We start from the raw sequence: 27,546 nt of genomic DNA, 5'->3' as shown, positions 1-27,546 counted from the left end.
ATGTGTCCCCACTGCTCCACTTCTCAATCGTGTTCCCTATACTATGATTTTGGAAAAAGTGTCTGATGATCCTTGCCACCTTCTCTAAACAATCATCAGAATTCAAATCCCCACAGGGCAGGCAACTGGTTTTGGGGGTAGATTCCCATGATTCATCGCTTACATACAACACCAGTGCTCATCCCAACAAGTGCCCTCCTCAATGCCCATCACCCATTTTCCCCTCTCCCCTCCCAATCCCCATCAACCCTCAGTTTGTTCTCTGTATTTAAGAATCTCTTATGGTTTGCCTCCCTCTCTATTTGAAACTATTTTTCTCCTTCCCTTCCCCCCTGGTTTTCTGTTAAGTTTCTTAAGTTCCACATATGAGTGAAAACATATGATATCTGTCTTTCTCTGATTGACTTATTTCACTTAGCATAATACCCTCCAGTTCCATCCACATTGCTGCAAATGGCAGGATTTCATTCTTTCTCATTGCCAAGTAGTATTCCATTGTATATATAAACCACATCTTCTTTATCCTTTCATCAGTTGATGGACATATGGGCTCTTTGCATAATTTGGCTATTGTTGAAAACACTGCTATAAACATTGGGGTACGAGTGCCCCTATGCATCAGCACTCCTGTATCTTTTAGATAAATTCCTAGTAGTGCTATTGCTGGGTTGTAGGGTAATTCTATTTTTAGTTTTTTGAGGAACCTCCACACTGTTTTCCAGAGCAGCTGCACCAGTTTGCCTTCCCACCAGCAGTGCAAGAGGGCTCCCATTTCTTCACATCCTCACCAACATCTGTTGTTTCTGAGTTGTTAATTTTAGCCACTCAGACCCAAAATCTATAAAGAACTTACCAAACTCAACACCTGAAAAACAAAGAATCCAGTGAAGAAATGAGCAGAAGGCATAAATAGACACTTTTCCAAAGAAAACATCCAGATGGCCAACAGACACATGAAAAGATGGAGAATAAATTTTTAAAATTTCCAACTATATGAGCCAACACTGGGGAACTAAAGTAAAACATATCTATGATCCAAACATTTTCCACCTGTGAGAGGTCAATGACAAAAAACAAACACAAAATGAACAAAACAATCTCCAACCAATAGTAAGTTAAAATTCTATTTTATAATGTTAAAAACATTATTGAAAAGAAATACTATTCAAAAAACATTCTTTAAAGAAACAGTTTTTTTTAAGTTTATAAAGATTTAGAATTAACACATAAAGAAAGAGCAAATGCAAATACATGAAAGGGACACAATATTGTTAGAACAAAAGCAAATCGATTGGTAAAAAAGCTTTTAACATAAGAAATTACATCTTCAAATTTATATTTAAAAAAACTTACAGGGGCACCAGGGTGGCTCAGTCGGTTAAGCGTCCGACTTCAGCTCAGGTCCTTCAGCTCTCAAGGTCCGTGAGTTCGAGCCCTGCATCAGGTTCTGTGCTGTCAGTTCAGAGCCTGAAGCCTGCTAGGGATTCTATGTCTCCCTCTCTCTCTTCCCCTCCCCCATTCATGCCCTGTTTCTATCAAAAAATGAATAAACATTAAAAAAAATTTTTTTAAAAACTTATAAATTAGTGTAGAGGATGGCTTGGAAAGGGAGAGACTGGAAGTACAAAAAATAAAACTCATGCCATTAACATCAGTTCCTTCAAAAGTGAGGTTAATTGTACTTATAAATAATAACAACAAGGAAAATCATTCCTCAGTTTTGTATGATCTAAATCTAGACAGAGTCATGGTGTCTGAAATCAGGGTTTCCTCATAACTCAGGAGAGGAGGCTCACATGTTTCTAAGATTGCCCAGCACACAGGCCAGAAGAGCTCAGGTTGGATGTGGGAGCATTACACATGAGGTAGGTTTTTGTTTGTTTGTTTGTTTTCTTAGCTAGGTCAGATCACAAAATCTCCCTCAGTGACCTTTGAGAGGAGGTCACTGGCATCCCCCTGCATACTGTCAAACAACAGAAATTCAACTGAGTAAATTTAAAGATCAAATTGAATTAGGTCACTCTTCTAAGGGGAATGGAAAGAGTTAATCAGGAGGATTATTTCACCAGTGCTAACCAGGTGATTCCATGTTGATTGACTAAAGATTATATTCCTGGGGAATTGCATTTTGGTTAGGTATTAAGTCTTAATTTGCTGACATGGAGTTTAGCACAAGGGACTCCATTTGGGGCCTACTGTCTCCTTTTTAACAACACCTTTTACAGTTGTACCTCACATTCTGCCCCATAGAATCACATCCAGTTAGCAGGAATGTAAGCCTGACAAATTCTCATAGGAACCAAGAATGAGGAATTAGTTCTTTCACGGAAAGGAGGAGAATTATGGTTTTCTTGACATCCTCTCCCAATACTTGAACAACATTCACTTAATTCTGAGTCCTCAAGTGGGAAATTGCTTTCTCCACTTCCAGTCTTCTTATGCCTTATGAAATCTTTGCACCACCATTAACTCTGTGTCCCAATTAAAGCTTTGGAATAACATCCTTTTTATTTTATTTTATTTTTTATTTATTTAATGCTTAACAATTTGAAGGGAATCAAATGACTCTAGGTTGAGAGGCGCCTGGGTGGCTCTGCCGGCTAAGCGCCCAACTTTGGCCCAGGTCATCACCTCACAGTTCATGAGTTCAAGCCCTGTGTGGGGCTCTGGGCTGACAGCTCAGAGCCTGGAGCCTGCTTCAGATTCTGTGTGCGTGTCTCTCTCTCTGCTCACCCCTACCCCCACACTCATGCTCTGTGTCTCTCACAAACATTTAGAAAAATGATTCTATGTTGAAAGCAGATGAGAGATGTACAAAGAACATTCTGCCACTGCTTTTGAACTTTATGATGTTACATTTCATTTATACTTATTGTATTTTTTATCTACTGTAAGTTTTTTAGGAACTTTTTCATTGAATCAAAAATAAAATTAAAACCATGCCTGTGGCTATCAATCTCCAGTAGCTATTATTGCAAAGCCAGAGATTTAGGCTTGAATTTGCATAGGAATTAAGTTGTCCTCACTTCCATTCTCTCCCCTTCCTGCCATCCAAAAGAAAAAAAAAAAAATAAGCTGATAGCAGCATTTTACTAACAAATAAATTAAGCATAGTGTTATGCAACTAAACAGCATCAATTAAGAGGGAAGAAGAGTTTTTTCCTCAGTGTGAAAGTAGGTTGTGGCATTTGTTTCCCCATGTTTTTCTTGTCATCCTTATTGCTCACTTCAAAGTTCACCTCAGTAAGGATGGTGAGGATATCTTCGCCCCTGAAAAACAACAACATTGTGACCATCTGTGGGGAAACAACACTGGCAAACCCTTCTCATCTGCTGTACTCAGGGACAGTTCTTTCCCTCAAAACATCAGGCATTGGAAATCATAAGTTGCTAAACTAATTTGTATCAAAGCTTTCCAGGTAAAGGAGTTGCTTCAGAGCTTAATAACTTATCTTTGGTTTACTCAAGATCTCTACTGACCATCAGAAACCTCGGTGTCAACATCAGATTTGAGTTCTTTCCCTCCTGATCTGTTTGTACCTTACTCTTCTATGTACTGTGTCACTTGCCACCATAATTGCTTCAGTGCCCCCCAAACATCCTCTGCCTCAGATCAACATTGCTTCTGTGATCATCTAATGATCACTTTGGGGCAAGGGAAAACCCAATGTCTCCTACAGTTGCTCCACCCCTTTCTCACCAGCCTCCCTTCTCAGGTCAGCTGGGCAACCTGCTCATTCGTAGTCAAGGTTACAAAAGAAAAACATGGTGTTGATGTTATGATTTACTCCTTTGTCTACCATGGGAAATTCCCACTCTTCATACACTTAAAGCATGGTGAGATATAGAGCTAGAAGATTTCTTGCTATTCACCCATTACATGTGCATTTGTGTGAACTGTGACTACAAAACCATCATTTAGGGTATAATAAATGAAGGAAGAATATTTTCCCACATTTTGTGGCTTCAAATTAGGCCAGATTAGTGGGAATATAAAGGGTTTCTACTCTTTGGTACTTAATCCCACAACACACCAAGAGGGTTTAAGGTTGGTTAGCTATTATACAACTTTGACAGAGTTGGAGGATGTTAAAAATTGAAATGGGTTATTGTACCTTCTTGGAAGACTCCCAAAACCAGTTAAGTTGGCTCAGTCATGTTCTACCTAAAAACAAAGCTGAGCTGACTTTACCATCATTCCCTGCTCTATGATACCCTATCATTTCAGATGCTAAATAAAAGAAACTCTGCAGTAAGTACCTCGGTTTTTTTCCATCTGTGAACTGAAGATATTAACACTTGCCCCCTCTCCCATTTTGCAACTGACCTGGAAAGTACAACTATGTAATCCATAGCTAGAAATTTAGAAATGAATGAAAGGCAGAGCAAGCAAAAATTACCTAGGACATCTTTCTCTTAGGCTCTGGCAAAGTGACTGGATATACCAGGTCCCCTCTGTAGGGTTTCGGTAGGAAACACAGTTGTTCACAGTGGCCATTCCCAGCAGAAAATCAGCTTCATCTGGGATATATCTCTTCTGAAATGATGAGTCCATTTCTAAGTAGTCTTCCTTCTGTTCGGAGTCAGTCTCAACAGCTATACCTCTCTGGTAGTTATCCCCTTGACAAGCCTGAATAAAAAAGATTTTGGGCTTGCCTGCAAGGGAAGGGCACTTTGAACCAGTGAAGTAAGAAGTCAGCTCATAGATGGGGGCTTCCTGCCCATCAGAGCCATAAATAATGCCTTTGTCTCCATGGGAGAGGATACAGCAGATGAAGCAATCTTTGTTATTATGGTCCATTCTTTGGTAGGATTTCAGAACTTCACAGATTGTCTTTGCTGTAGAGTCTTTGAAATTCACAATCTCAAAATGAAGCTCACTAAAGGTCTTACTCAAAGCTTCTGAAAAGTGAAATAAGAAAAGTCATATTACACCACAGTAATTCCCAGACCACAGCCCAATAGAGAGAACATTGATCAGACAAAGAATGTGAAACAGAACTGAAGAGCAAGGCCATTTATATCACCTGGCTGAATTCCATAGTTTTCTAATATTTATTGCCCTTAGCAGAAAACATTTCTAGTCCTGAGGCAAATGAGAAAGGGGAGAGTGCTATTGTTGGCCTTTTGTCTTTTCTCAACTAGGCTATAAGATGGGTAAGCTATTATATAGGCTTACTACCAAACCAATCTAAATAATAATTGTATTACTTACATAGAACAAAAAGCAAAAACATTTTTAAAATTTTTAAATTTATTTTACTTTTTAAAATGTTTATTTTTTTGAGAGAGAGAAAGAGAATTTAAGCAGGGCTCAATCCCATGACTTTGGGATCATAACCTGAGCCAAAATCAAGAGTCAGATGCTCAACCAATTGAGCCACACAGGAGCACCCCAAAACACTTTTTAATAAAAGATCCATATTTATTTTATCTCAAGAACTCTCAAAAATTGTTTACCAAAATGCAAGATATGAACGTTTCAAAAGTCAAGTAGAACTGAAAGTCCTATTACAAAAAAGCTATCCCTTTTCTACTTCTCCCTTTTACCCAATCATGTTCCATGAATGCAACCACTTTCAACTTTTAACTACTTTTTTTTTTGGTATTAGCCTCCATCTTGTAACGAATTTGGGCACTTTGCTATTTACTATTTTATAAATTTTAGCCTTATGTAACTTATGCATTGAGTTCCTATTATGGAAGATGAGCATTTTTTTAAGTTTATTTATTTTAAGAGAGAGAGAGAGAGAGTGCATGCACATGCAGAGAAGGGGCAGAGACAGAGGGAGAGAGAATCCTAAGCAGGTTCTGCACTGTCAGTGCTCAAACTCACTAACCATGAGATCATGACTGAAGCCAAAATCGAGTCCAGACACTCAACCAACTGAGCAAGCCAGGCACCCCACAGGATGAGCATATGAACTCTTATTCAGTTGTTTACAACTTTTAAAATTTTTGATGTTTATTTATTATTTTGACAGAGAGAGAGAGAGAGAGAGAGAGAGAGTAGTGGGGAAGGGGCAGAGAGAGGGAGACACAGAATCCGAAGCAGGCTCTGAGGGTCAGCACAGAACCTGACATGGGGCTCGAACCCATGGACTGCAGACCACAATATCAGGACCTGAGCTGAAGTCAGACGCTTAACTGACTGAGCCACCCAGGTGCCCCAGTTGTTTACAACTTTTAGTTGAATCAATAGTAAGATGAAAATATACCTTAATTATGCTTCTTTTCTTATTCATTTTTTTCTTTCCTGGAATTAGTAATTGCATTATTTTTTCATTGCTTTGTTTTCTATATGCATAACATTATTTTTCCCCCTAGTGCTCTAAGATCTAGTAAAAGTCTTTCAACGTTTTCAGACTGCTTGATCCTTTTTTTAAAACTAAAAATTATATATATTTAAGGTGTACAGCATGAAGTTATTACCACAGTCAAGCTGATAACATATCTCCTCACATACTTAATTACTGTGTGTGAGTGTGTGTGTGATGAGTTCACCTGAAATACTAGTATTCAATACAGTCTTATTAACTATAGTCATTATGTCATACATTAGATCTCTAGACTTTTTCATCCTAGAGATCTGCAAATTTATACCTACCCTTTGACCAAAAACCCAGAAATACAATCAAATATTATTTTTATAAAAGTGTTTTAACAGAAAATTAATGAAAATCAAAGGCCTGTTTCTCCAATACCAAGGTATATGATGATGAGTGATACAGTCAGTGGACTTCAGCTCTGTGGCTTTTGAAATCTTAGAATAGATTTGCTTGAATAAACAACTGTTAACAGAGACCATTAGCAGAATCTTGATGATTAAAATCAACGTACATTAATTTTCCAAACTTTATTCAGTTAAAAAAATATATATCATTACCTGACATTATGACATAACGTCAACTAATTGAGCTGCACTAAGGGCCCTGCTAAGGGCATTTTCAAAAATACAGTTGTTGGGTTGGATTATTTCTATTATCACTTTTAGTAGTAACCATTTCTATTTTCACATGCTGCCAATTATTTTTTCATTTAACCTATAAGTTCTCAATCTTATCCTAAATAGGCTGAGCAAAAGAATTTCTGGCTAGTTTAATATTTGAAAAGACCATTTCTATTAAAGACTGACAATTTCGTCTACGCTTATAGCCCAACTTTTATAAATGCAACTTCTAAAAATATTTTTAATTTTTTTTTAATGTTTATTTTTGAGAAAGAGCACGAGCAGGGGAGGAGCAGAGAGAGAGGGAGACACAGACTCTGAAGCAGGCTCCAGGCTCTGAGCTGTCAGCATAGAGCCCGATGCAGGCTCAGAGTCATGAACTATAAGATCATGACCTGAGCCAAAGTCAGACGCTTAACCAACTGAGCCACCCAGGCGCCCCTAAATTTTTTTTTAAGTTTATTATTTTGAGAGAGACAGAGACAGCTAACAGTTAACAGCTAACTAGACTGATAACCTTCAGGGTTTCCTTTGCTTCCCGCCACAGAGAGTAGGGAACAGGCTAATGAAACAATGTAGCTGATGAGTCTTTGAAGGTTAATCGAAGCAATTATGTCTAGAAAGGCAATTCATGCACCAAAAATATAGAGCCGGCAAGATCATGAGCATTTGCTGCTTACACCTAAATCACTAACTAGAAACAGTTTTTGAAATATCAAGCTAAAAGAGACAGCATGAGCAGGGGAGTGGCAGAGAGAGAGGGAGAGAGAAAGAGAATCCCAAGCAGGCTGTGCACTGTCGTGCACAGCCTGATGCAGGGCTCAAACCCACAAAACTGCGAGATCACAACCTGACCGGAAACCAAAAGTTGGACGCTTGACCAAATGAACCACCCAGATGCCCCTATAAATGCAACTCCTATATATGGTCTTGATCCCAAAGCAATGTTTACACCTAATAATTAATACATTCTACAGAAGCAGTATTAGTTTAGTTGAATTGAAAGCAAAGCTTGTTGTTGCTTTTTATTATTAGTATTTTATTAAGACTCAATATTTTACCCTAGATAAATTACTTTGATTGAAAATTAATTTAAAAAAAAACAAAAGCAGGGTCACCTGGGTGTTTTAGTCAGTTGAACATCCAACTTCGGCTCAGGTCATGATCTCATGGTTTGTGAGTTCGAGCCCCACATCGAGCTCTCTCAGCTGTCAGCACAGAGCCTGCTTCAGATCCTCTGTACTCCCCTCTCTCCCCTGCTCATGCTCTCTCTCTCTCTCTCAAAAATAAATAAACACTTCAAAAAATGAAATTAAGAAATTAAAAACCAAACGCAGAAAACTAACAAATACATAAGAATGTTCTTCACTTCCACCAGGAAATATATCTATTTTTTTTTTCTGAAACATGTGGCCCTGTTGGTACAATTTTGTTCTTTCCTTTTGATAAAAACGTAGGTATTAGAAATATTTCACTTCTTTTCAGGGTCCTACTGTACCTGCATCGAAGTTTGTTCCATTCCTATCCTTAATGTTCTGAAGTTTGGGCACATCCTTCCGTGCTCTGCTAAAATCATAATTGTTAAAGATCAAACAATATCCGCGAGGTTTGCTTTTCATTCGGTAAACTTTGTCCGATGTCTGGAAAACAAAAATCCAACCCAGGAGCTGACTCTGTGGGTCAAACACTTGAGATGTGAACAGATGACTCCCTAGTAAGAAGCCAGTCTGTCCCCTTAGCCAAACTGGGACCCAAGTGTACTTACAATGTCCCTACCCCAACTTGACATTGTTTCTCTGGTGAACTGGTTTCCACCTGTTCTCCGGACACATGATTCCCCAGACTTCTGCCCCACAGTTAGTGTGTAAAATCAGTGTCCCTGTACTTGGGCCTCCTGAGCACTTTGCACATATATTAATATGGTTGTCATCAGAGCATATTTTCATTATTTGTTTTAGTTTACGCTCAAGGTGGCTAACATCTGCACCAGGAACTAGAATTTATTAAATTTTTTAATGTGAAATTTATTGTCAAATTGGTTTCCATACAACACCCAGCGCTCATCCCAACAGGTGCCTTCCTCAATGTGCATCACCCACTTTCTCCTCCCTCCCACCCTAGAATTTATTAATTTGTGAAAACTCTGTCAGGAGTTGATGAATGAATGAACATCCTAATGCTTTCTTTGGGTTGCCTGTCTGTCACCTTGTGATTCCCTTGGCTAGCCATTCAACTCATCTATGTTTCTGGGCTAACAGTTGAGGGTCTGCCCTTCACACATGACATAGTGTGGTTCCTGGATTTTGAAAGCCGATGACTTAGTTTGGCTCTCAGGACCACAGCGATTGGAGGAGAGAGATGCACTAGTCAGGCAGGTCTTGACTATGCTGCAGGTTACAGGATCCAGATTCTAGTACCTGACAGCATCAGTCAGAGATGGCCCTGTGTTCTGACTCTCCCAGGGCTGTCTCAGTGCTGAGATATTCAGCACGTATTGGGAAATCTATGCAGCTCCTCGAGGTAGAGAAAAGGGCTCCACACTAAGGGCTCAAGTTCCTGGCTCTACTACTTAATAACCTTAAGACTTTGTGCAAGTTACCAGAGCTCTCTTGCACTTAGTACGTTTAGCAGTTCAATAGGGACCACACTTACAGAGCACTTTGCTATTTGCAAAGTGCCACATGACTTTGGTTACTCTTTGATTTTCAGACTTAGATCTGGTAATCTGCTCAGGAGCCCACTTTTAACTGGTCTCTCTCAGCTTACTTTCAAGTCTCCCACTAGACTGATAACCTTCAGGGTTTCCTTTGCTTCCCGCCACAGAGAGTAGGGAACAGGCTAATGAAACAGAATGTAGCTGGTGAGTCTTTGAAGGTTAATAAATCGAAGCCGTTATGTCTAGAAAGGCAATTCATGCACCGGCTCCTTGAGACAAAAATATAGAGCTGGCAAGGTCATGAGCATTTGCTGCTTACACCTAAATCACTAACTAGAAACAGTTTTTGAAATATCAAGCTAAAAGAAAAGCTTGCTTTTCCCAGTCCTGCTAGACTTTTCCCCCCAAAGCTTTCTCCCACTCAGGCTGAGGCAGCTGCTGAAAGAATTGCATAGGAGGGTTCTCACTTGCTCTGCCCACCAACTATTCCAATGCCTTTGTCTTTGGTTTTGAAATAAAATGTCAACACTTTTTAACATTAAAACTTAAAAAATAACACTTTAAAATTTGTCCTTTTGTGAAAATTTTCTATAGTTCTCAAATTTTCCCACAAGTGTCTGCCCCTTAGCAGTTTATCTAAGAAGCTTAAAAGCTAAGGAATATAAGAACTAGAATCTGCAATGTGAAGAGAAAAAAGGAACCGGGATTTCTCCATACCTGTGACTCACTGTCCTGTTCTTCTAGAGAGTCCGATAATGCCATCATTGCCAGGGATTCCTCCCCTACAAGCAACGGAGAATGAGACATGGCAGGGACGATACTTTGGTAAAGAAACACAAAGCACCCAGGACATCGTAAGTTCCCCTTTAAAATGAAAATTCATAGACTGCCTTGAGTGTAATATCCTTGCAGTCCACAGAATAAGTAAAAATCTTTTTACTAACTCTTCATCTATTTCAAACTTGCCACACTGGGGCTGCAAGGTCTATGTCTTTTGACAACTTTTTTATGTTTTTCAATGTGTAGAGGTGACAAGCAGGCACTGAGCCTACTTCTTGATACTAGGAGACCAAGACCATTAAGATGTAGATGTGGTAGGGGCGCCTGGGTGGCGCAGTCGGTTAAGCGCCCGACTTCAGCCAGGTCACGATCTCGCGGTCCGTGAGTTCGAGCCCCGCATCAGGCTCTGGGCTGATGGCTCGGAGCCTGGAGCCTGTTTCCGATTCTGTGTCTCCCTCTCTCTCTGCCCCTCCCCCGTTCATGCTCTGTCTCTCTCTGTCCCAAAAATAAATAAACGTTGAAAAAAAAAATTAAAAAAAAAAAAAAAAGATGTAGATGTGGTAGAAAGGTGTGGAGAGGAGGCAATAGGGGTGTCAGATAGTAAATTAAGTAAGTCTTAAAACCGTATTTCCAATATTACCATTTGACAATTCATCTGGACTTCTTTGAAGGCTCATTCTTCCCTCTGAATTAAAAAATAAACACATATTTGATTAGAAACAATCATGACATAGAGGGACTTGCCAATTTAAGAATACATTTTGCTAATTCACAGCTGTCAAGTTATTTCTACCTCTGCTTAATTCTTCATAATCAGTGATTTTCTTCAGCAGGCTCTTGTTGATTTGGTCACAGATTCTTTTCAGAGTGTCCAAATTTCTTTCCCCTAGGATGACCCTCTTTTCCATCTCTATGAAAATATCAAGCAAGTTCTAAAAGGAAAAGATATGAAGTTGGAAGACTGGATTGATACATACTGGCTTTTAGATTTGATTTTCTTTTTTTTAATTCCATTCTCTCCAAACAGAGGGCCCACCCTAGCTTCCCAAGCTGACCCTCCTGAGAGGACATCCTGCCTGGTCTTATAAAACCCATATAGCACTAGAAAAGCAATTCTGTGTTTTCTGGATCAGTCAGATAGAAGTGAGAAGATAGAGAAATGACATCAGATGGCATCCAGGCCCTAGGCCCTAGGCCCCAAGCCCTATGCTGAAACTACCTGTGGGCACCTTTGTGTGAAGTCTGTGAAACAGCCTGAGATGCATGGCTAAGACACAGTACCCTGGTCTCCATGGTGACAGCCCTGGGGACTGTCTCTCTCTCAACACTGCCTCTGGTACCTGATTCACCTCCAGTCCCGCGTTCACACACAGGCACGCATGCATACACACACATGGAGTTCCACATCCCAGTTGATTTCAGAGACTACACAAGTGGGAAGGTGTCTCCAGCTCACCACTGTCTTTCCTGGCTCTGTAAGGTCCCACACCAGGCTATACCTCCACAATCAATCTTCCTCTGTAGCTCCTGACTCTGTCATGCTCCTGATAATTAATGTGAGAAGCATTTCCCAGTATACAAAGGAATCCTATCTACAACACTGCTGCCTGACAACTTTTTTCTTCTCCCCCGGTTGAAAACTGAGAGTCCAAGTTGTTTTTACTAGACTAGCTCTCTCTCCAGTCTCAGCAGTTCTCACTGGCTGACTCAACCTCAGGACCAAATCTTGGTGAAACACCGGGTCTTACCATATCATCATCCACTTTACATCTGGAGATCTCCTGGCTCAAAAGAAACTTAAACGACCTCAATTCCAATTTGTTTACATCTTCTGAAATCTGAAAAAGCATGACCCTGTGGTGGGAAATGGAGACACTTTAGAAATGGTTTCTTAGGGTCAGTAAGTTAAGCATTCAGCTCTTGATTTTGGCTCAGGTCATGATTTCACGGTTCGTGAGTTCGAGCCCCATATGGGGGTCTGCACTGACAGCACAGAGCCTGCTTGGGATTCTCTCTCTTCTCTCTCTGCCTCTTCTCGGCTTGTGCATGGGCTCTTTAAATACATACATACATCCATATATACACAAACAAACAGACATCAAAGAAAAGAAATGTTTTCATAAATAATTTCCAATTTGATAAAAGGAGTCACAGTGGAGACTTGATTCTGTTCACTTCCCCTTAAAACAAAGATAGCTAATGGCATAATTTATGAGTGGAGTTCTTGCAAAGAGTCTGCTGTGATGGCACAGAAGGCTATTGACTCATGCCCAACTATTCTCCCCTTAACATAATTTAAAGTTCCACTAATTTTGTCATTCAGTTCATTTCAGTTAAGTGAAGTGTGTTTTTCCTTGGTCCCTCACTATAAAATCAAGAGTTTGTTTCAGTAGAAAAAAGTTTTTACTTAGGAAATTATGCTTTTCAAAATGCAAACTGGATGGGGTGCCTGGGTGGCTCAGTCGGTTAAGCAGCTGACTTCGGCTCAGGTCATGATCTCGCAGTCCGTGAGTTTGAGCCCCGCAATCAGGCTCTGTGTTGACAGCTCAGAGCCTGGAGCCTGTTTCAGATTCTGTGTCTCCCTCTCTCTGACCCTCCCCCATTCATGCTCTGTCTCTCTCTGTCTCAAAAATAAATAAACGTTAAAAAAAAATTTTTTTTAAATGCAAACTGGATAGTCACTTCCTTAATTAAAACTTGCCAGGGGCGCCTGGGTGGCGCAGTCGGTTAAGCGTCCGACTTCAGCCAGGTCACGATCTCGCGGTCCGGGAGTTCGAGCCCCGCGTCAGGCTCTGGGCTGATGGCTCAGAGCCTGGAGCCTGTTTCCGATTCTGTGTCTCCCTCTCTCTCTGCCCCTCCCCCGTTCATGCTCTGTCTCTCTCTGTCCCAAAAATAAATAAACGTTGAAAAAAAAAAAAAAAAAAAAAAAAACTTGCCAGTGCTCTCCCATACGAAGGGCAAACACATGGTTCTGGAATATGGACCTTTATGAAGCCCAGCCTACCCTTCAGCTTCTCAGGCCACTCCTCACCACCCACCCTCATCTCCTCTTTAAACACACCTGGCTACCCTGCTCCTCACCCCTTATGCTGTGCTCCCCACACCCACATTCCCTTGTCCATCTGCAGACAGCCAACCACTCATCCACTAACAGCTCAGGGACCACCTGAGTGTCTTCAGAGCTGCATTCAACCCACTGTGCCTTTGCCACAGCAGAAGGTTTACACACAATGTTATAATTGTTTATGAAGCTCTCTGAGTCCCCTGAGAGCAGAGTCCATGTCCTTTTTGTTTCCATAAGCCCAGTGAGTCATGAGGTACAGTAAGTGCAGAGGCCCCAGACTACTGAGGTATTGGAAGCTTGGTTCCACCATCTCAGAGCTGTGTGACTATAGACATGTTATGTACTTTTTCCCTCATCTATAAACTTGTAGATAATTCTATATACCACTGGGATATATTGAGAATGACATGACTATATTTATCTGAAGTGCTTAAACCAATCTTTGGCAACATACTAAGTATTCAATACACAATAGGCATTATTATTTCTTTTTTTTTTTTAACTTTTTTTAACATTTATTCATTTTTGAGAGACCGAGTGTGAATGGGGGAGGGGCAGAGAGAGAGAGAGACACACACACACACAGAATCTGAAGCAGTTTTCAAGCTCTGAGCTGTCAGCACAGAGCCTGACTTAGGGCTTGAACTCATGTATGGTGAGATCATGGCCTGAGCTGAAGTTGGATGCTCAAATGATTGAGGCACCCAGACACCTTTATTGTTTCTTTTTTCTTTTTTTAAGTTTATTTATTTTGGAAGAAAGTGAGAGAGAGAGAGAGAGAGAGCCAGGGAGGGGCAAAGAAAGAGGGAGAGAGAGAAAATCCCAACCAGTCTCTGTGCTGTCAGGGCGGAGCCCATTGCAGGGCTCCACACCACCAACAGTGAGATCAGGACCCAAGCTGAAATCAAGAGTCAAAGGCTCAACCAACTGAGTCACCCAGGTGCCCCAGGCATTATTATTTCTTAATCCATGATAGGTTCTCAGGATATGTTTATTGAACGAACAAAGGAATGTTTAATAATTCAGAAAACCTTTCACTATTATGGTGTAAAGGAAAATAACGTTAACACAAAAACATGTAACTTCAAATTAGAAAATGAAAATTCTGGGGTGCCTGGGTGGCTCAGTCGGTTAGCGTCCGACTTCGGCTCAGGTCGTGATCTCGCAGTCCCTGAGTTCGAGCCCCGCGTCAGGCTCTGTGCTGACAGCTCAGAGCCTGGAGCCTGTTTCAGATTCTGTGTCTCCCTCTTTCTGACCCTCCCCCGTTCATGCTCTGTCTCTCTCTGTCTCAAAAATAAAGGTTAAAAAAATTTTTTTAAAAATAAATAAATAAAATGAAAATTCTGAAAATAAATTTAGTGTGGAACTGGAAGTTACTCAGTATTATCATCTGTTTCATCCTCCCTCTCATGGATTCTACCCTAGAAGTATTTCTCCAAAGCTTTCTAAGTTTGGCTGAGATTAGGTCCAATCAAAAGCTACTGTCCCTTTTAACTTTATTACAAAGTATTTTCCCTTTTACTTTCCTCATTACTAAAACTTACTAGCTTCCATCACCGTCTAGAAACAAATCTGGGTAGTTCATAAGATACTTATTTTATAGGTAGCAATTATAATTTGAAAATAAAAATGTCTAGGGCTTTCTTATAAGTGGAAAGTGGCCACACTAGCATACTTTTTATTTCCTGGCTAACATCCAACAATGATTAACTGTAGAACTTGTGCTGACCTTTGTCAGCTTGTTTGTTCCCAAGCTAACATGTTAAAGAGTTTAACAGATAGATCCTCCCTTGTAGGGACTCTTAGCCCTCCAACAGAGAGTTACAGCTCATTGTGTGGCATTGATAATATGCTTCAACTTTGCTTACGTGGCAGAAGGAGTACAACTTTCAGAAGACCAAGATGGTGGGCCTAAGATGAGATTCTCCAGCTTTCCTCATTCTAGGGTTGTTGTTTTTAGGACTAATTTGTGCCTTAATGGAAAAAATTGTTATAGAGATGTCACAATTCCATTAAGGCAAAGTTATCCAGTATTAAATAATGTCCTCCCCCAATGCTTCTCCTAAATTCATGTCCATCCTGGATGTGGGAATGCAACTTTATTTGGAAAAAGGGTCTTTGCTGATGTAATCTTGTTAAGATGAGGTCACACTAAATTAGGGTATGCCCTAACCCAATGACTGGTGTCTTTACAAGAAGAGGGAAATTCCAACAAACAGGCACAGAGAGGAGACAGAGCTTAGAGTGATTCATCTAAAAGACAAGGAACACCAAGGATTGCCTGCCAGTGCCAGAAGCTAGGGGAGAAAGAAACATGAAACAGATCCTCCCTAGAGCTCTGAAAGGATCCAAGCCTGTTGACACCTTGACTTCAAACTTTTAACCCCCAGAACTATGAGTGTATAAATGTCTCTACTGCACTAAGGCACTCAGTCTGTGGTAGTTTGTTACAGCATCCCTAGGAAACTCGTATACCCAGAATATCTCTCTTTCAAAATGCTCAAGCTTCGAGTAGAGAAACGTATGATAAGGAACATGCCAGAATCTCAGATCTCTGAGATTAAGGACCAGGGTGTTCATAAATAGACAGGCCAGTAGAAGATATTGGCTTTCAGCCCCGGCTGTGAGGACTTACTGTCACACATGTCATTGTTAATGACAAGAAAGAACAGACTGAGAAATGGGCCACAGCCAAGGCTTGAGTAGAAGTGTCCAGAAGGAAAGCTAAAAAGAACTTTACAGAGGGGATATTGAAATAGAGAAGTTGGTAATGTGTTTCTATTTTAAAAGTCTGTTACCAACTCATCAAGAGGTAACAGAACATGGCTTGTTATCAGCCCTGGGTACCCACTCTCCCACAGGTGGGGAGAAGCCTAGCTGTGAGGCGTTTGGCAGGACAGACGACCAAAGTCACCACTGTTCTCCTGGCAGAAGCTAAGCACACAGGGGCCAGACAGTCTTCGTGGGGTCCAGCCTGACCTGTCCAGAATGGCAGCATACACCCTCATTGGAGAACTTTGTGATACAAGTCTTTCAGTGTGGAATAAAAGCCTAACACCCCACTGAGAATATCCATAGTCATCCACAAGCAGGCAGGAGGGGGATTTCATGTAAGAAGTAGTGACGCTTTATCCAATAATAGGCAAAGTAAGCACATGCTATGGACAGAGGCAGAGCAGAGGCAACAAAAGAGGAGACAGAACAGAGAGAGACAACATTCAGAAGATGTCTGTTTTAATTTCAGCATACCTATAGGTAATATTTCACTTTGGAAACAAAAATGTTTTTATTTTATGGTTTAACTTTTTTTCCTGAATTATATATAGGGTCTCTAAATGTCTTAATCTGACCCTGGTGGGACATCTTCAAGGAACTTCCAAAGTCATACCACACAGACACCTGCCATCAGCCCTGCCCACAAAGATATGTCCACTGCACCCACACCTCCCAGTGTCTGAATTGTGAAGGTTCTCCCCACCTGTAGGGAGGGATCTGGGCTCTGCCTGGTATCTGAAGCTCCTGCTCCATCACTTCCTTGCTGGTGTTCAGGTAGTTGAACAGCAGATCCAGTCTATTAATTCGGAAAAGCAGCTCCTTCAAGAAGGACAGGTTGCTTTCCTCCAACATTCTCTTTTCCTGGAGTCTCTGGAATAACATCAAGGCATCTTTGATGGGTTCTTGCTTCTTTTGTGGGATGTAGTCCAGGCTCAGGAATTTGAGGGAGGCCAGCTCGTCACTGCCCAGCTGTTCCCCAATATTATACAGACATTTACTGAAATCCATGTTGGTCAAGTGTCAGGAGAATGTTAATTGTAGCCTAGGACAAAATACAATAGTACATTCAGATGAGGAAGAAAACTGCATCAAAACTATTATATCTACCACACACCAGATATTCTACTGTGGACAGAAGGCAAAAAACAAAAAAGCAAAAAACAAAACACAGGGACAAGTTTCTGTTCTCAAGTAGCTCACTACTTTGTAAAGTAGATATACAAATTAGCCAACGGTCAGAGAGTTGTGACCAGGGTACAGTAGGAATACAGAGGAAAGAGCCCCAACTCAGCCCAGGGGAAGGGCTTCCTAAAGGGAAGACACTTTCAGGAAGGAGGTAAGAAAGGACAATTCTTGGCAAGAAGTAATTTATGCGAAAGATGGAGGCAAGGATGTTGAAGTCAATTCAGGCTGGCACAAGGAGCTCAATAAAGTAAAGCATGAAGTATTTGGGGGTGGGGGTGGTGGGAAAAGGGATGAAGCTGTGAACAGGGACTGTTACAAAGGGCCTCACACTGTGGGGCAACGTCTCAGGCTTTGTCCTAGAGGTGACAGGGAACTAACAAAAGACTGTAATGTCATCCAGTCTGGGACTAACAATAAAAGTGTGGAGAATAGATGGGAAGGGCTGCTTCCAGAGAAGTGATGAGGTCTGACTGAAATAATAGTGCTAGGAAGACATGATGCACTGTTGTGCCCCAAAGACCTCAGGACCAGCAGCCACAGCTGATCAAGAATCCATGACTGGAAATGAACCAAGTTGACTCTGTCAGCCTTTCAATTCAGTTTCTAAATCAGTGGTTTTTGTACGTGTGAAAATTGAAAACATGGTAAATTATAACATGCTCAGAGTTATGATAATTCACACACCACACACACACAGAAATATTTATATAAAAATTAGAATCAGGTTGCATATCTAGGTGTATACATCTATTTTCCCCCACTTAATATTTAGAATAAACATTTACCCCAACCATTAAATATTCTTTTTTTTATGTTTATTTATTTATTTTTTGACAGAGAGAGAGCACAAGCAGGGGACAGGGCACAGAGAGAGGGAGATACAGAATCCAAGGCAGGCTCCAGGCTCTGAGCTGTCAGTGCAGAGCTGGATGCAGGGCCCATACCCATGAACCGTGAGATCTTGAGCTGAGCCAAAGTCAGATGCTTAACAAACTGAGTCACCCAGGTGCCCCTAAATATTCTTCTTGGGCATATTTTTATTTATTTCTTGATCTCTTGCATGCAGATATATCGAAATTTATTTTATTTTATTTTCAATATATGAAATTTATTGTCAAATTGGTTTCCATATAACACCCAATGCTCATCCCAAAAGGTGCCCTCCTCAATACCCATCACCCACCCTCCCCTCCCTCCCACCTCCCATCAACCCTCAGTTTGTTCTCAGTTTTTAAGAGTCTCTTATGCTTTGGCTGTCTCTCACTCTAACCTCTTTTTTTTTTTCCTTCCCCTCCCCCATGGGTTTCTGTTAAGTTTCTCAGGATCCACCTAAGAGTGAAAACATATGGTATCTGTCTTTCTCTGGCTTATTTCACTTAGCATCACACTCTCCAGTTCCATCCACGTTGCTACAAAGGGCCATATTTCATTCTTTCTCATTGCCACATAGTACTCCATTGTGTATATAAACCACAATTTCTTTATCCATTCATCAGTTGATGGACATTTAGGCTCTTTCCATCATTTGGCTATTGTTGAGAGTGCTGCTATAAACATTGGGGTACAAGTGCCCCTATGCATCAATACTCCTGTATCCCTTGGGTAAATTCCTAGCAGTGCTATTGCTGGGTCATAGGGTAGATCTATTTTAAATTTTTTGAGGAACCTCCACACTGTTTTCCAGAGTGGCTGCACTAATTTGCATTCCCACCAACAGTGCAAGAGGGTTCCCGTTTCTCCACATCCTCTCCAGCACCTATAGTCTTCTGATTTGTTCATTTTGGCCACTCTGACTGGCGTGAGGTGATATCTGAGTGTGGTTTTGATTTGTATCTCCCTGATGAGGAGCGACATTGAGCATCTTTTCATGTGCCTGTTGGCCATCCAGATGTCTCGAAATTTATTTTAAAGAATTTTCAATTTCTTTACTCTTAAAAACAATATTGTATTGAGAAGCTTTTTTATATATCCTGTGCATAATTCTGATTACCTCACTCTTAGAATTGGAATTATGGGGCAAAACCTTTTTTCTCCCTTTTAACCTAGAGCTTACATTATTGTTTATAACTTTTTTTAATGTTAATTTTTGAGAGAGAGACAGGGCATGAGTGGGGGAGGGGCAGAGAGGGAGGGAGACACAGAATCCTTAGTAGGCTTCAGGTTCGGAGCTGTCAGCACAGAGCCCCACGCGGGGCTCAAACCCACAAACTGTGAGATCATGACCTGAGCTGAAGTCAGACGCTCAACGGACTGAGCCACTCAGGCACCCCAGGGCTTACATCCTTGTTTAGACAAGTTTTCTTGATTCAGGAAACTAGAAATATCTTAGGAAGATACACTTTGCACTGGATTCACAAAGGCTCCAGAGCCTACATCTTTCACAAAAGCAATCAATTATCATGAAAATTATTTTATTTAGAAAAGATATCTTAAATATATACCCACCATCTAACAGCATATGTTCGAAATGCAGCAGAGGCACCTGAGTGGCTTGGTCGGTTGGGTGTCCAACTTCAGCTCGGGTCATGATCTCAGGGTTCATGGGTTCGAGCCTTGTGTTAAGCTCTGTGCTGACAGCTTGGAGCCTGGAGCCTGCTTTGGATTCTGTGTCTCCCTCTCTCTGCCCCTCCCTGCTCACTTTCTGTGTGTGTGTCTCTCTCTCTCAAAAAATAAAACATTAAAAAAAATTTTTTTTAATGCAGCAAACTTCACTGGACATATAAGGGAACAAACTAGCAAGCTCATTCCTTAAACCACACTCCACAGAAACACACGTGTGCTAAACAGGATATGTGCATGGAGTGTCACCACCACACAATGTGTAACCCTGAACAACTGGAAACACCCCAAATGTCCATCAATAAAGAAATGGCTAAATAAAACAAGGTATGGTCATACTACAGAATATTATGCAGCAGTTAAGAAAATGTACTCCATCTTCTGAAATAAAAACAATAGCTATCCAAGATGTGTTATTATGACAGTACAAAAAAAATAGAAAAAGAAATTGCAATATTAAAAAAAAAAATCATACATCAGGGCACCTGGGCGGCTCAGTCGGTTAAGCAGACAACTCTGGATTTCGGCTCAGGTCATGATCTCACAGTTCAGAGTATGGAGCCGTTTTGGGATTCTCTATCTCCCTCTTTCTCTCTGCCTCTCTCTGGTGCTTGTGCTAGCTCTCTCTCTCTCTCTCTCTCTCCCTCTCTCTCAAAATAAATAAATAAACATTAAAAAAATGTTTAAAAATCATACATCCACTTTTTAAAAAATACTCAAAACAATACTATTACACTTTCAGTGGTTACAGATACACATACAAAAGCGGAAAAGAAAAAGGTAAGGAGGTTCCGGGAAGAGACATACCAAATTCAATAGTTTCTTCTGGGAAATGAAGGAGAAAACTAGGACTTGGGGGTGAAGACGTGAGGAAGGAGAATTGCCCTTTTCCTGTAATACGTTATGAAGAATGTATGCAGATAGTGTCTGTGAAAATGAAACTACTGTAAAAACACTTGGGTGTGTTCTTGGGTTTAAGGTACTGTAAGAGAGTAAGTGAAGGAGGAGCAGGAAACGAGGCTGTCTGGGATGCCAAGGGCAGATTAACCAGGAAAGGAGACCAGGGAGAGGAACGGCACTATCACATGTGTGTTCTTGAAAGAAAAGAACGTATTAGAAGAACTTGAACGTTAAAAAAGAACTTTAAGAGAACTCAGAGACCTTATTTGCCCCCAAAGGAGAAGGAAACTTCCACACACACCTTTCTTAGAAAATAAAAAGTCTAATAGACTAAGTAGAAGACTGGAATATCCAGGTGGTACAAATGACAAACTGTAACAGTATTTCCTCCCAGTAGCAAATGCACCTCCTTTCAAACGCGTATCAAATAGTCACGAAGATTGTCCACAAAGAAAATCTTAATGTGAGATTTCCAAAGAGCAGAAATAGTGCAGTCCATATTCTCTTTTAGAAGTTAGCAATGAAATTAGAAATTAATGTGTTAATTAGAAGTTAACAATGAAAAATGGCCAAGCCAAACATACTACAGAAGGGGCTATCCACGTTTAGGTGGCTTTTTCAACACATGGTGTTAATTGGGCAGACTTCTAGAACAAACAAATGGACCATAACTGAACTCCTTACATTAAAATAAGCTGCAGATGGACCAGAGATTCAAACCCAAAAATTAAAATACTCAGGAAAGAAATACAGGACAATTTTTTAAAATAATCATGCTGTGGTGAAGAACCTTTGTAAGTGCAAAAGAAAACCTGGAAACCAACAAATAAAGGTTGATAAATGTCCTTAAATAACAACCAAAATATTCTGCAAAAATAAGCCAAGCAAAATTTAAAAATTAATAAATCTTGCACTTGGGGAAAAAGTAGAAAAAGGACCTATTTTCTTAAAATAAGACTCCCGTAAGTCCATTTTTTTTTGAAAAAGAGATAAAAGAGATAAAGAGATCCAATCCAATGCATAAACAGGTAAGCACACAGTTCCTAAGCATCATAAGCACAGAGTTCAGAGAAAAGTAAGTTCCAGTGGCTTTATTTTTTTAAACCAATGGCTTTCAAACATTTGAAAACGTATTCAACCTCATTCACCAAGAAAAAAAAAAAAAGCAAGTTGAAATTACAAAAAACCATTTTTCAACTGCCAAATTGGTGAGGTACAAAACTTGCAATACACAGTGTTGTGAGATTGTACAAATAAAAACAGGTAGGTAGGTAATTTGGTCATATCGGTAAAAATATAAAATGACTTCACAATTTAACTTCTAGGAGTTTTTCCTACATTAGCTTAAACGCCATGTACTTAAAAACATGTACAAAGCTATTCATGTCTGTACTGCTTGAAAGAACAAAAGGGCAGAAACAACTATTTATCAATATCAGAAGTTCAATGAAACTCTACTCAGATATTTTTAAAGAATGGGAAGATCTATACAATGTATTATCAAGTGGTGCATGGATTTGTGTACTCACAGATCTTTGAATAGAATACACAAGAAGCTGCTTCAGCGGTTTGCCTCAGAGGAGACGAACTAGAAGCCCAGGGGTGGAGTGGACGACGAGGCCAGGGGGTAGGCAGAAAATAAGGCTTACAGTTTGGATTTTCCTAGGTGCATGTATTACTTATTCTACAAGAACTTATATTTAAATTAAAATCACCTCTTAAAGGCCCATTTTCATTCATAAGTTGGAAAGGATCTAAACTGTTTAGCACCATTAGCTCCAATGTCCTTAAAAATTTTATCAGTTCTAACCACTGTTAAAATCTCATTTTACACAGTCAAATGAACCAAAGAATCAAATGAAAGCAGAATCTCTTTTCTTCCCTCTACAAATTTTTTTATAACAATGCTCATTGTATTCATTTTAGAAAATACAGAAAAGATAAAAAAGACAATAAAAAGTGTCTATAATTCACCATCCAAAGATAATAATAATATTTTAATATTGAAATAATCAATATTTTATCTAATATTTTACTATCTTTCCTACCAAATATTTTACATATTTATATTTTCCCTTGTATTTTATCATACCATATTTCTGAGGTATAAGTGGATATTTCCAATGGTAATATTGTAAGTACATCTTGATATCTTCATTTTTTCTTCTACTGCACGGATTTTAAAATTTGTCAAGTACCTAATCATATGATTGGGCCATAATTTATATAACAGTCTCTGCTTACATATAGAATAAGATCTTAAAATGTCTGTCTCCATATACAACTCTGATTATTTTCTTACAATAATTTCCTAGAAGTACTAACTACTGAAGCCTTCTTAAGGCGTCTGTTACATATTTAATAGCATTTTCTGACAGTATATAAATAATAATAATCATACAATTATTTTGATGTTCCTCAGGCCAGGATGACCTGAGGTTGATTATAATATGATTGGCCCTTGGCTCCTGTCCTCTGTAGCTGCCTCATCGCGTTCATTTTCTTATCTTTGCAATAATTAGACAATGCTTTCTAAATGATTTTTGCATCACATCAAAATGGAAAGTTCATTGGAAAAATGCTGGAGAGGCTTCTTTTCTGGCCAAGGTTTTACAGGACACACTATGGCATAATATTCAGTCTTTGTTTAGGTCATACATCTCTCTAGTCATAGTGCCTGGAAAAGAATCAGCTGCAACAGAATTTTACACTACTGGCCAAGGAGCCACCTCTAGACACTGAGATCGGTAGATACAGGGACTGGGGGATGGTCCTTGCTTTATGGGACCTAGGTTTACCACATAAGATCAGGAGCTAGAAACTTTGTTACAGTAATATTTTTAAAAGAACTTTTATCATTGTATTTTTCTGATCTTAAAATAGTAAAAGTCACACTTACCCCTTAGAGAAAGTACGGAAAAGTATAAAAAGAAAAAGAAAAATTACTTAGAAACTCACCATTTAGATAACTCTTTGGTTACATTTGGTTTCCTTCCAACTATATTCACGTGTGTGTGTGTGTGTGTGTGTGTGTGTGTATAAATGCATATATGTAATGTATTTATATACATACATGAAATACATAAATTTGAATATTTTCATGAATAATATATATAAGCCAGAAGAAAGGAATGGCCTCCAGGAAGTTTTCTTTTACTTTTGATTATATAATATCTGTTAAATAATAAATCCACGTAAGTATATTTGTATTATACAACATATAAGTATCTTTAATATTTTCAATGATAAATTTATGTCCCAGAGTATTTGATATAAATGTTTATTATGATATACAGGCGCTTATAACATATGCATATAAACATAAAAATATTTTTTGACTCATTGTACTACAAGCCTCTGAAGAAATTGGTATTATCATCTTCATGTTACTATTGTAAAAAAAAAAAAAAAAAGTTTAGAAAGAAGCTAGTAAGAGAGGTGGCAAGCTCAGATTTGAACATCTCACTTGAGGGCTTCAATGACAAGCCGTGCAAAGATTTAGATTTTATTCTACTTGCAGATGGAAGCCAGTGAAGGAATGTAACCAAAAAAGGCATGTAATCATAATATGTTTAAAGATTAAAATAATAAAAAAAAATTTAAGGCAAAAAAAACCTCCCAAAACACAAGACCAGGAATTCTTAATAAATCCACTTTGGCACAGAACGGATCAGAACCTTATAAATCAAACCTGTATGTGCTAGAACCCGGACTTAGATGGTGTGATCTCATTCCAGGGTCCCAACCCTACCACTGTTTATGTCACAATTTGATTAAGGATGAGGTTCCCTGTATAGTTATACCTGGATCATTCCAGAAAAACCAAACCTAAGCTGGAGGGGGCCTTGAGATCTAGAATCTGTAGGGCCCTCACCATGGGTCTCAAAAGAACTGCTTGCTAATTCTTGCGGTTTCCCCACCCTCTGCAGCCTAGAAAACTCCAGAATCAAAGGCCCTTTCTCCCTGCAGACCCAACCAACCTTACCAAAGAAGCGAATCCTGGGACCCTCACAGTGGCAGCAGCTTCGTCACAGACCCCTGTTTCCTGATGTTTCTAAAGAAAGAGCTTAAGAAGAACTGAGGAAGAACGAGGCACAGCTCGCTCTACTTCCTGTTTTGAAATATCTGAGTCACATAGGCTTACTGAGGCCGACTCGCCTCCGAGTAGCACCTCCTCCCAGAGCTCAAAAGAGTCCTAGAGGAACATGTGACAGGGGGCTGGGTGGGGAACCTGGCCCCCTGAGCTTTGACTCTGCGAGATTTTGGACGGGTCATTTTGCCTTTGGGACCTCATTACCACCTTCCAAAATGAGAAAGTTTGGACTGAATGGTAACTACGAACCCTTTCCTTCCATATTTCAGGAATTCACAGATTTTTTGGGGTTCATTATGAAGATTTTAATGTTTTCACTCAATAAATATCAGTTGAGCACTTCTGAGAGATCTGATAACTGCAAAGCCCTCATCATGGCTCTGAGAGGGTCTGCTAACCCCCACAGCTAACTCTCCTGGTTTCCCATCTACACAGAATACAAAGATCACCTTCATGGGTCAGGAGGCCACCAGACCCCACCCTCAGTAGCCTAGAAAACTCTAGAATCAAAGGCCCATCACCTGAAAGGCCCAGATGACCTTACCAAAGAGAAGAATTCTGGGGTCCTTAGCATAGTCTGGGCCCTGGAGATATAACTGAACAAAACACAACATTAGCCCAGCCTTTTTGCTGTGAGTCAGTTGAAATGTTTTTTGAGGTTAAAAGAAGAAAAAAAATCAAACACTTCCCTTCCTTTTTTCTTTCCCCAAATAGAATATAAGCTTTCAGAAGGCAGAGACTCACCTTAGAGCTGAGCAGATTACATAAAGTATCTGAAAGTTCCTTCTCACCTGTAGAGGGCTAGGTACAGTTGCCGTGGTAATATCGATGCCCTTCACTACCATTTGATTCTGCCCATAAAGTCTGAGTGAGAACATAGCAACAGAGGGAAATCCTATTAGTAGCTCAGTCATAGCCTAGGAGGTATTCCCTGATTCTTGATGCTTTCTGAGCATCCACCCCAGCATTTGTTCCACTGTTTTGTGACCAGTCCCTGTGCTAGGCTGTGAGCTTCAGAAGGGCAGGACCATATCTCTCATGTCTGTGTTCCCAGAACCTGCCACAGGAGTAGCAATATCTATAACCTACAAATATTTCCTGCAAATCAAGGAGAAGAAGAAACCCCATAAAGGGACAATGGCTATGAACATGGAGTTCCTTGACAGGGATGCTTAAACAGCCAAAGTGTACAAGGTGATGCTCAAAAGTTTTAATGACCCGAGAAATGCAAAATAAAGCAACATGATACCCACTTTGTACCTATCAGATATTGGCCAAAGTTTGCCGGTTGGATCAGCCCGAGGATTGGTGGGCAATTTATGTAGTCCTTCTATAGGACTGTGAACACTATCCATCATGTAATAGTATGTAGGAGTTAGAAAGTGGGACCTGGCAAAACCTAGAACTTCAAGTGCCAGAGTGCTTGCTTTTTATTTTATTATTTTTTTAATTTTTTTAATTAAAAATATTTTTTTAACATTTATTCATTTTTGAGAGACAGAGTGCGAGCAGGGGAGGGAAAGAGAGAGAGGGAGATACAAAATCTGAAGCAGGCTCCAGGCTCTGAGCTGTCAGCAAAGAGCCTGATGCAGGGCTTGAACCCACAAACTGTGAGATCATTACCTAAGCTGAAGTCGGATGCTTAACCGACTAAGCCACCCAGGTGCCCCAGAGTGCTTGCTCTTTAAAAAAAGAAACAGAACGAGCAAAATACAATTTAAATAATACTAATACTTAGTAATAATTGCTAATACTTCCTGGGAATTTAGTAGTACCAGTCACTGTTGTAAGTAGTTAACTTGTATTATTTCCTTGAATCCTCATGAGGTAGTATGAATCCCATTTAATGATGAGGAAACTTATGTACTAGTTCCAGTTCATAGTTAAGAAATTGGGTATATACACAAAACAATGATATGTTTTGCAAAGATACGGATCAATTCAGGGATATTATCAAAAGATTTAGAGCAGCCTTTGGGAGGCAGTAGGGAGGGTAGGAAGTGGGGTGGGAGAGGAATGGGAAGAGAGTACCTAGAACAGGGCAGGGGAGAATCTGACAATTAACTCAACCCTCTGCCCAAATGGAAAAGAAAACAAATTAAGTAGGTAAAAAATGAATCTCCAAACTGACCCAGCAGGAAAGAGACACTGTGTCTGTATTCAAGGTTGGGGGGGGGGGGGGGAGACACTAAGAACAGAAATGTAGCAGAGGAATTGGAGATCCTTCAGGGATGAAAAGTAGCAAGGCCACAGGCTATGGTTCAGAGGGAAACCCTGCTCAGAGGTCTGGGGCCCTGGCAGGACCCTGAGGTGTGCCCACTCTGCCCCCTGAGTGAGTCCCGGAAACATGCTATTCAGAAGCCACCTCTGTACCAGGCACTCACCTGCTCCACCCTGTCCCAGCGACATCACAGTCACCAAGTGCCGATGCCAAGACCCCTGAACTGCCTAATCTCATACAAATTCCTAAGGCTTTTCCACACAACCAGAGAAAATTCCCATGAAACAGGGTGGGGATGGGGGTGGGGTGGGGACGGAAACACCTCCAGGAAGAAGTTTTCTTTTACTTTCGATAACTCCACTTT

The 27,546-nt window shown here is 40.1% G+C and overlaps 1 protein-coding gene across 5 annotated transcripts; it reads right to left on the bottom strand.

Moving 5' to 3' along the window:
- Positions 1-950: 950 nt before the first annotated feature.
- On the bottom strand, positions 951-27,494 carry CASP8 (caspase 8). Of its 5 annotated transcripts, none has more exons than XM_045480722.1 (10): positions 27,346-27,494; positions 25,706-25,825; positions 16,928-17,266; positions 12,134-12,239; positions 11,179-11,317; positions 11,026-11,070; positions 10,323-10,387; positions 8,448-8,589; positions 4,401-4,902; positions 951-3,270 (listed from the first exon to the last, which is right to left on the bottom strand). In XM_045480722.1, exons 3-10 carry the CDS (start codon positions 17,230-17,232, stop codon positions 3,135-3,137), a joined length of 1,440 nt encoding a protein of 479 aa, XP_045336678.1. In that variant the 5' UTR covers positions 17,233-17,266; positions 25,706-25,825; positions 27,346-27,494; the 3' UTR covers positions 951-3,134. The 5 variants fall into 5 exon arrangements, with proteins under 5 accessions (XP_045336678.1, XP_045336680.1, XP_045336679.1 ...); XM_045480724.1 differs by having other exon boundaries at positions 25,753-25,825; XM_045480723.1 differs by lacking the exon at positions 25,706-25,825.
- Between the last annotated feature and the right edge of the window lie 52 nt (positions 27,495-27,546).

The sequence above is a fragment of the Leopardus geoffroyi genome, chromosome C1 (genome assembly GCF_018350155.1).
Source record: "Leopardus geoffroyi isolate Oge1 chromosome C1, O.geoffroyi_Oge1_pat1.0, whole genome shotgun sequence".
In the NCBI taxonomy this organism is placed as follows: domain Eukaryota; kingdom Metazoa; phylum Chordata; class Mammalia; order Carnivora; family Felidae; genus Leopardus; species Leopardus geoffroyi.
This window is presented reverse-complemented; position numbering and strand designations above follow the sequence as displayed.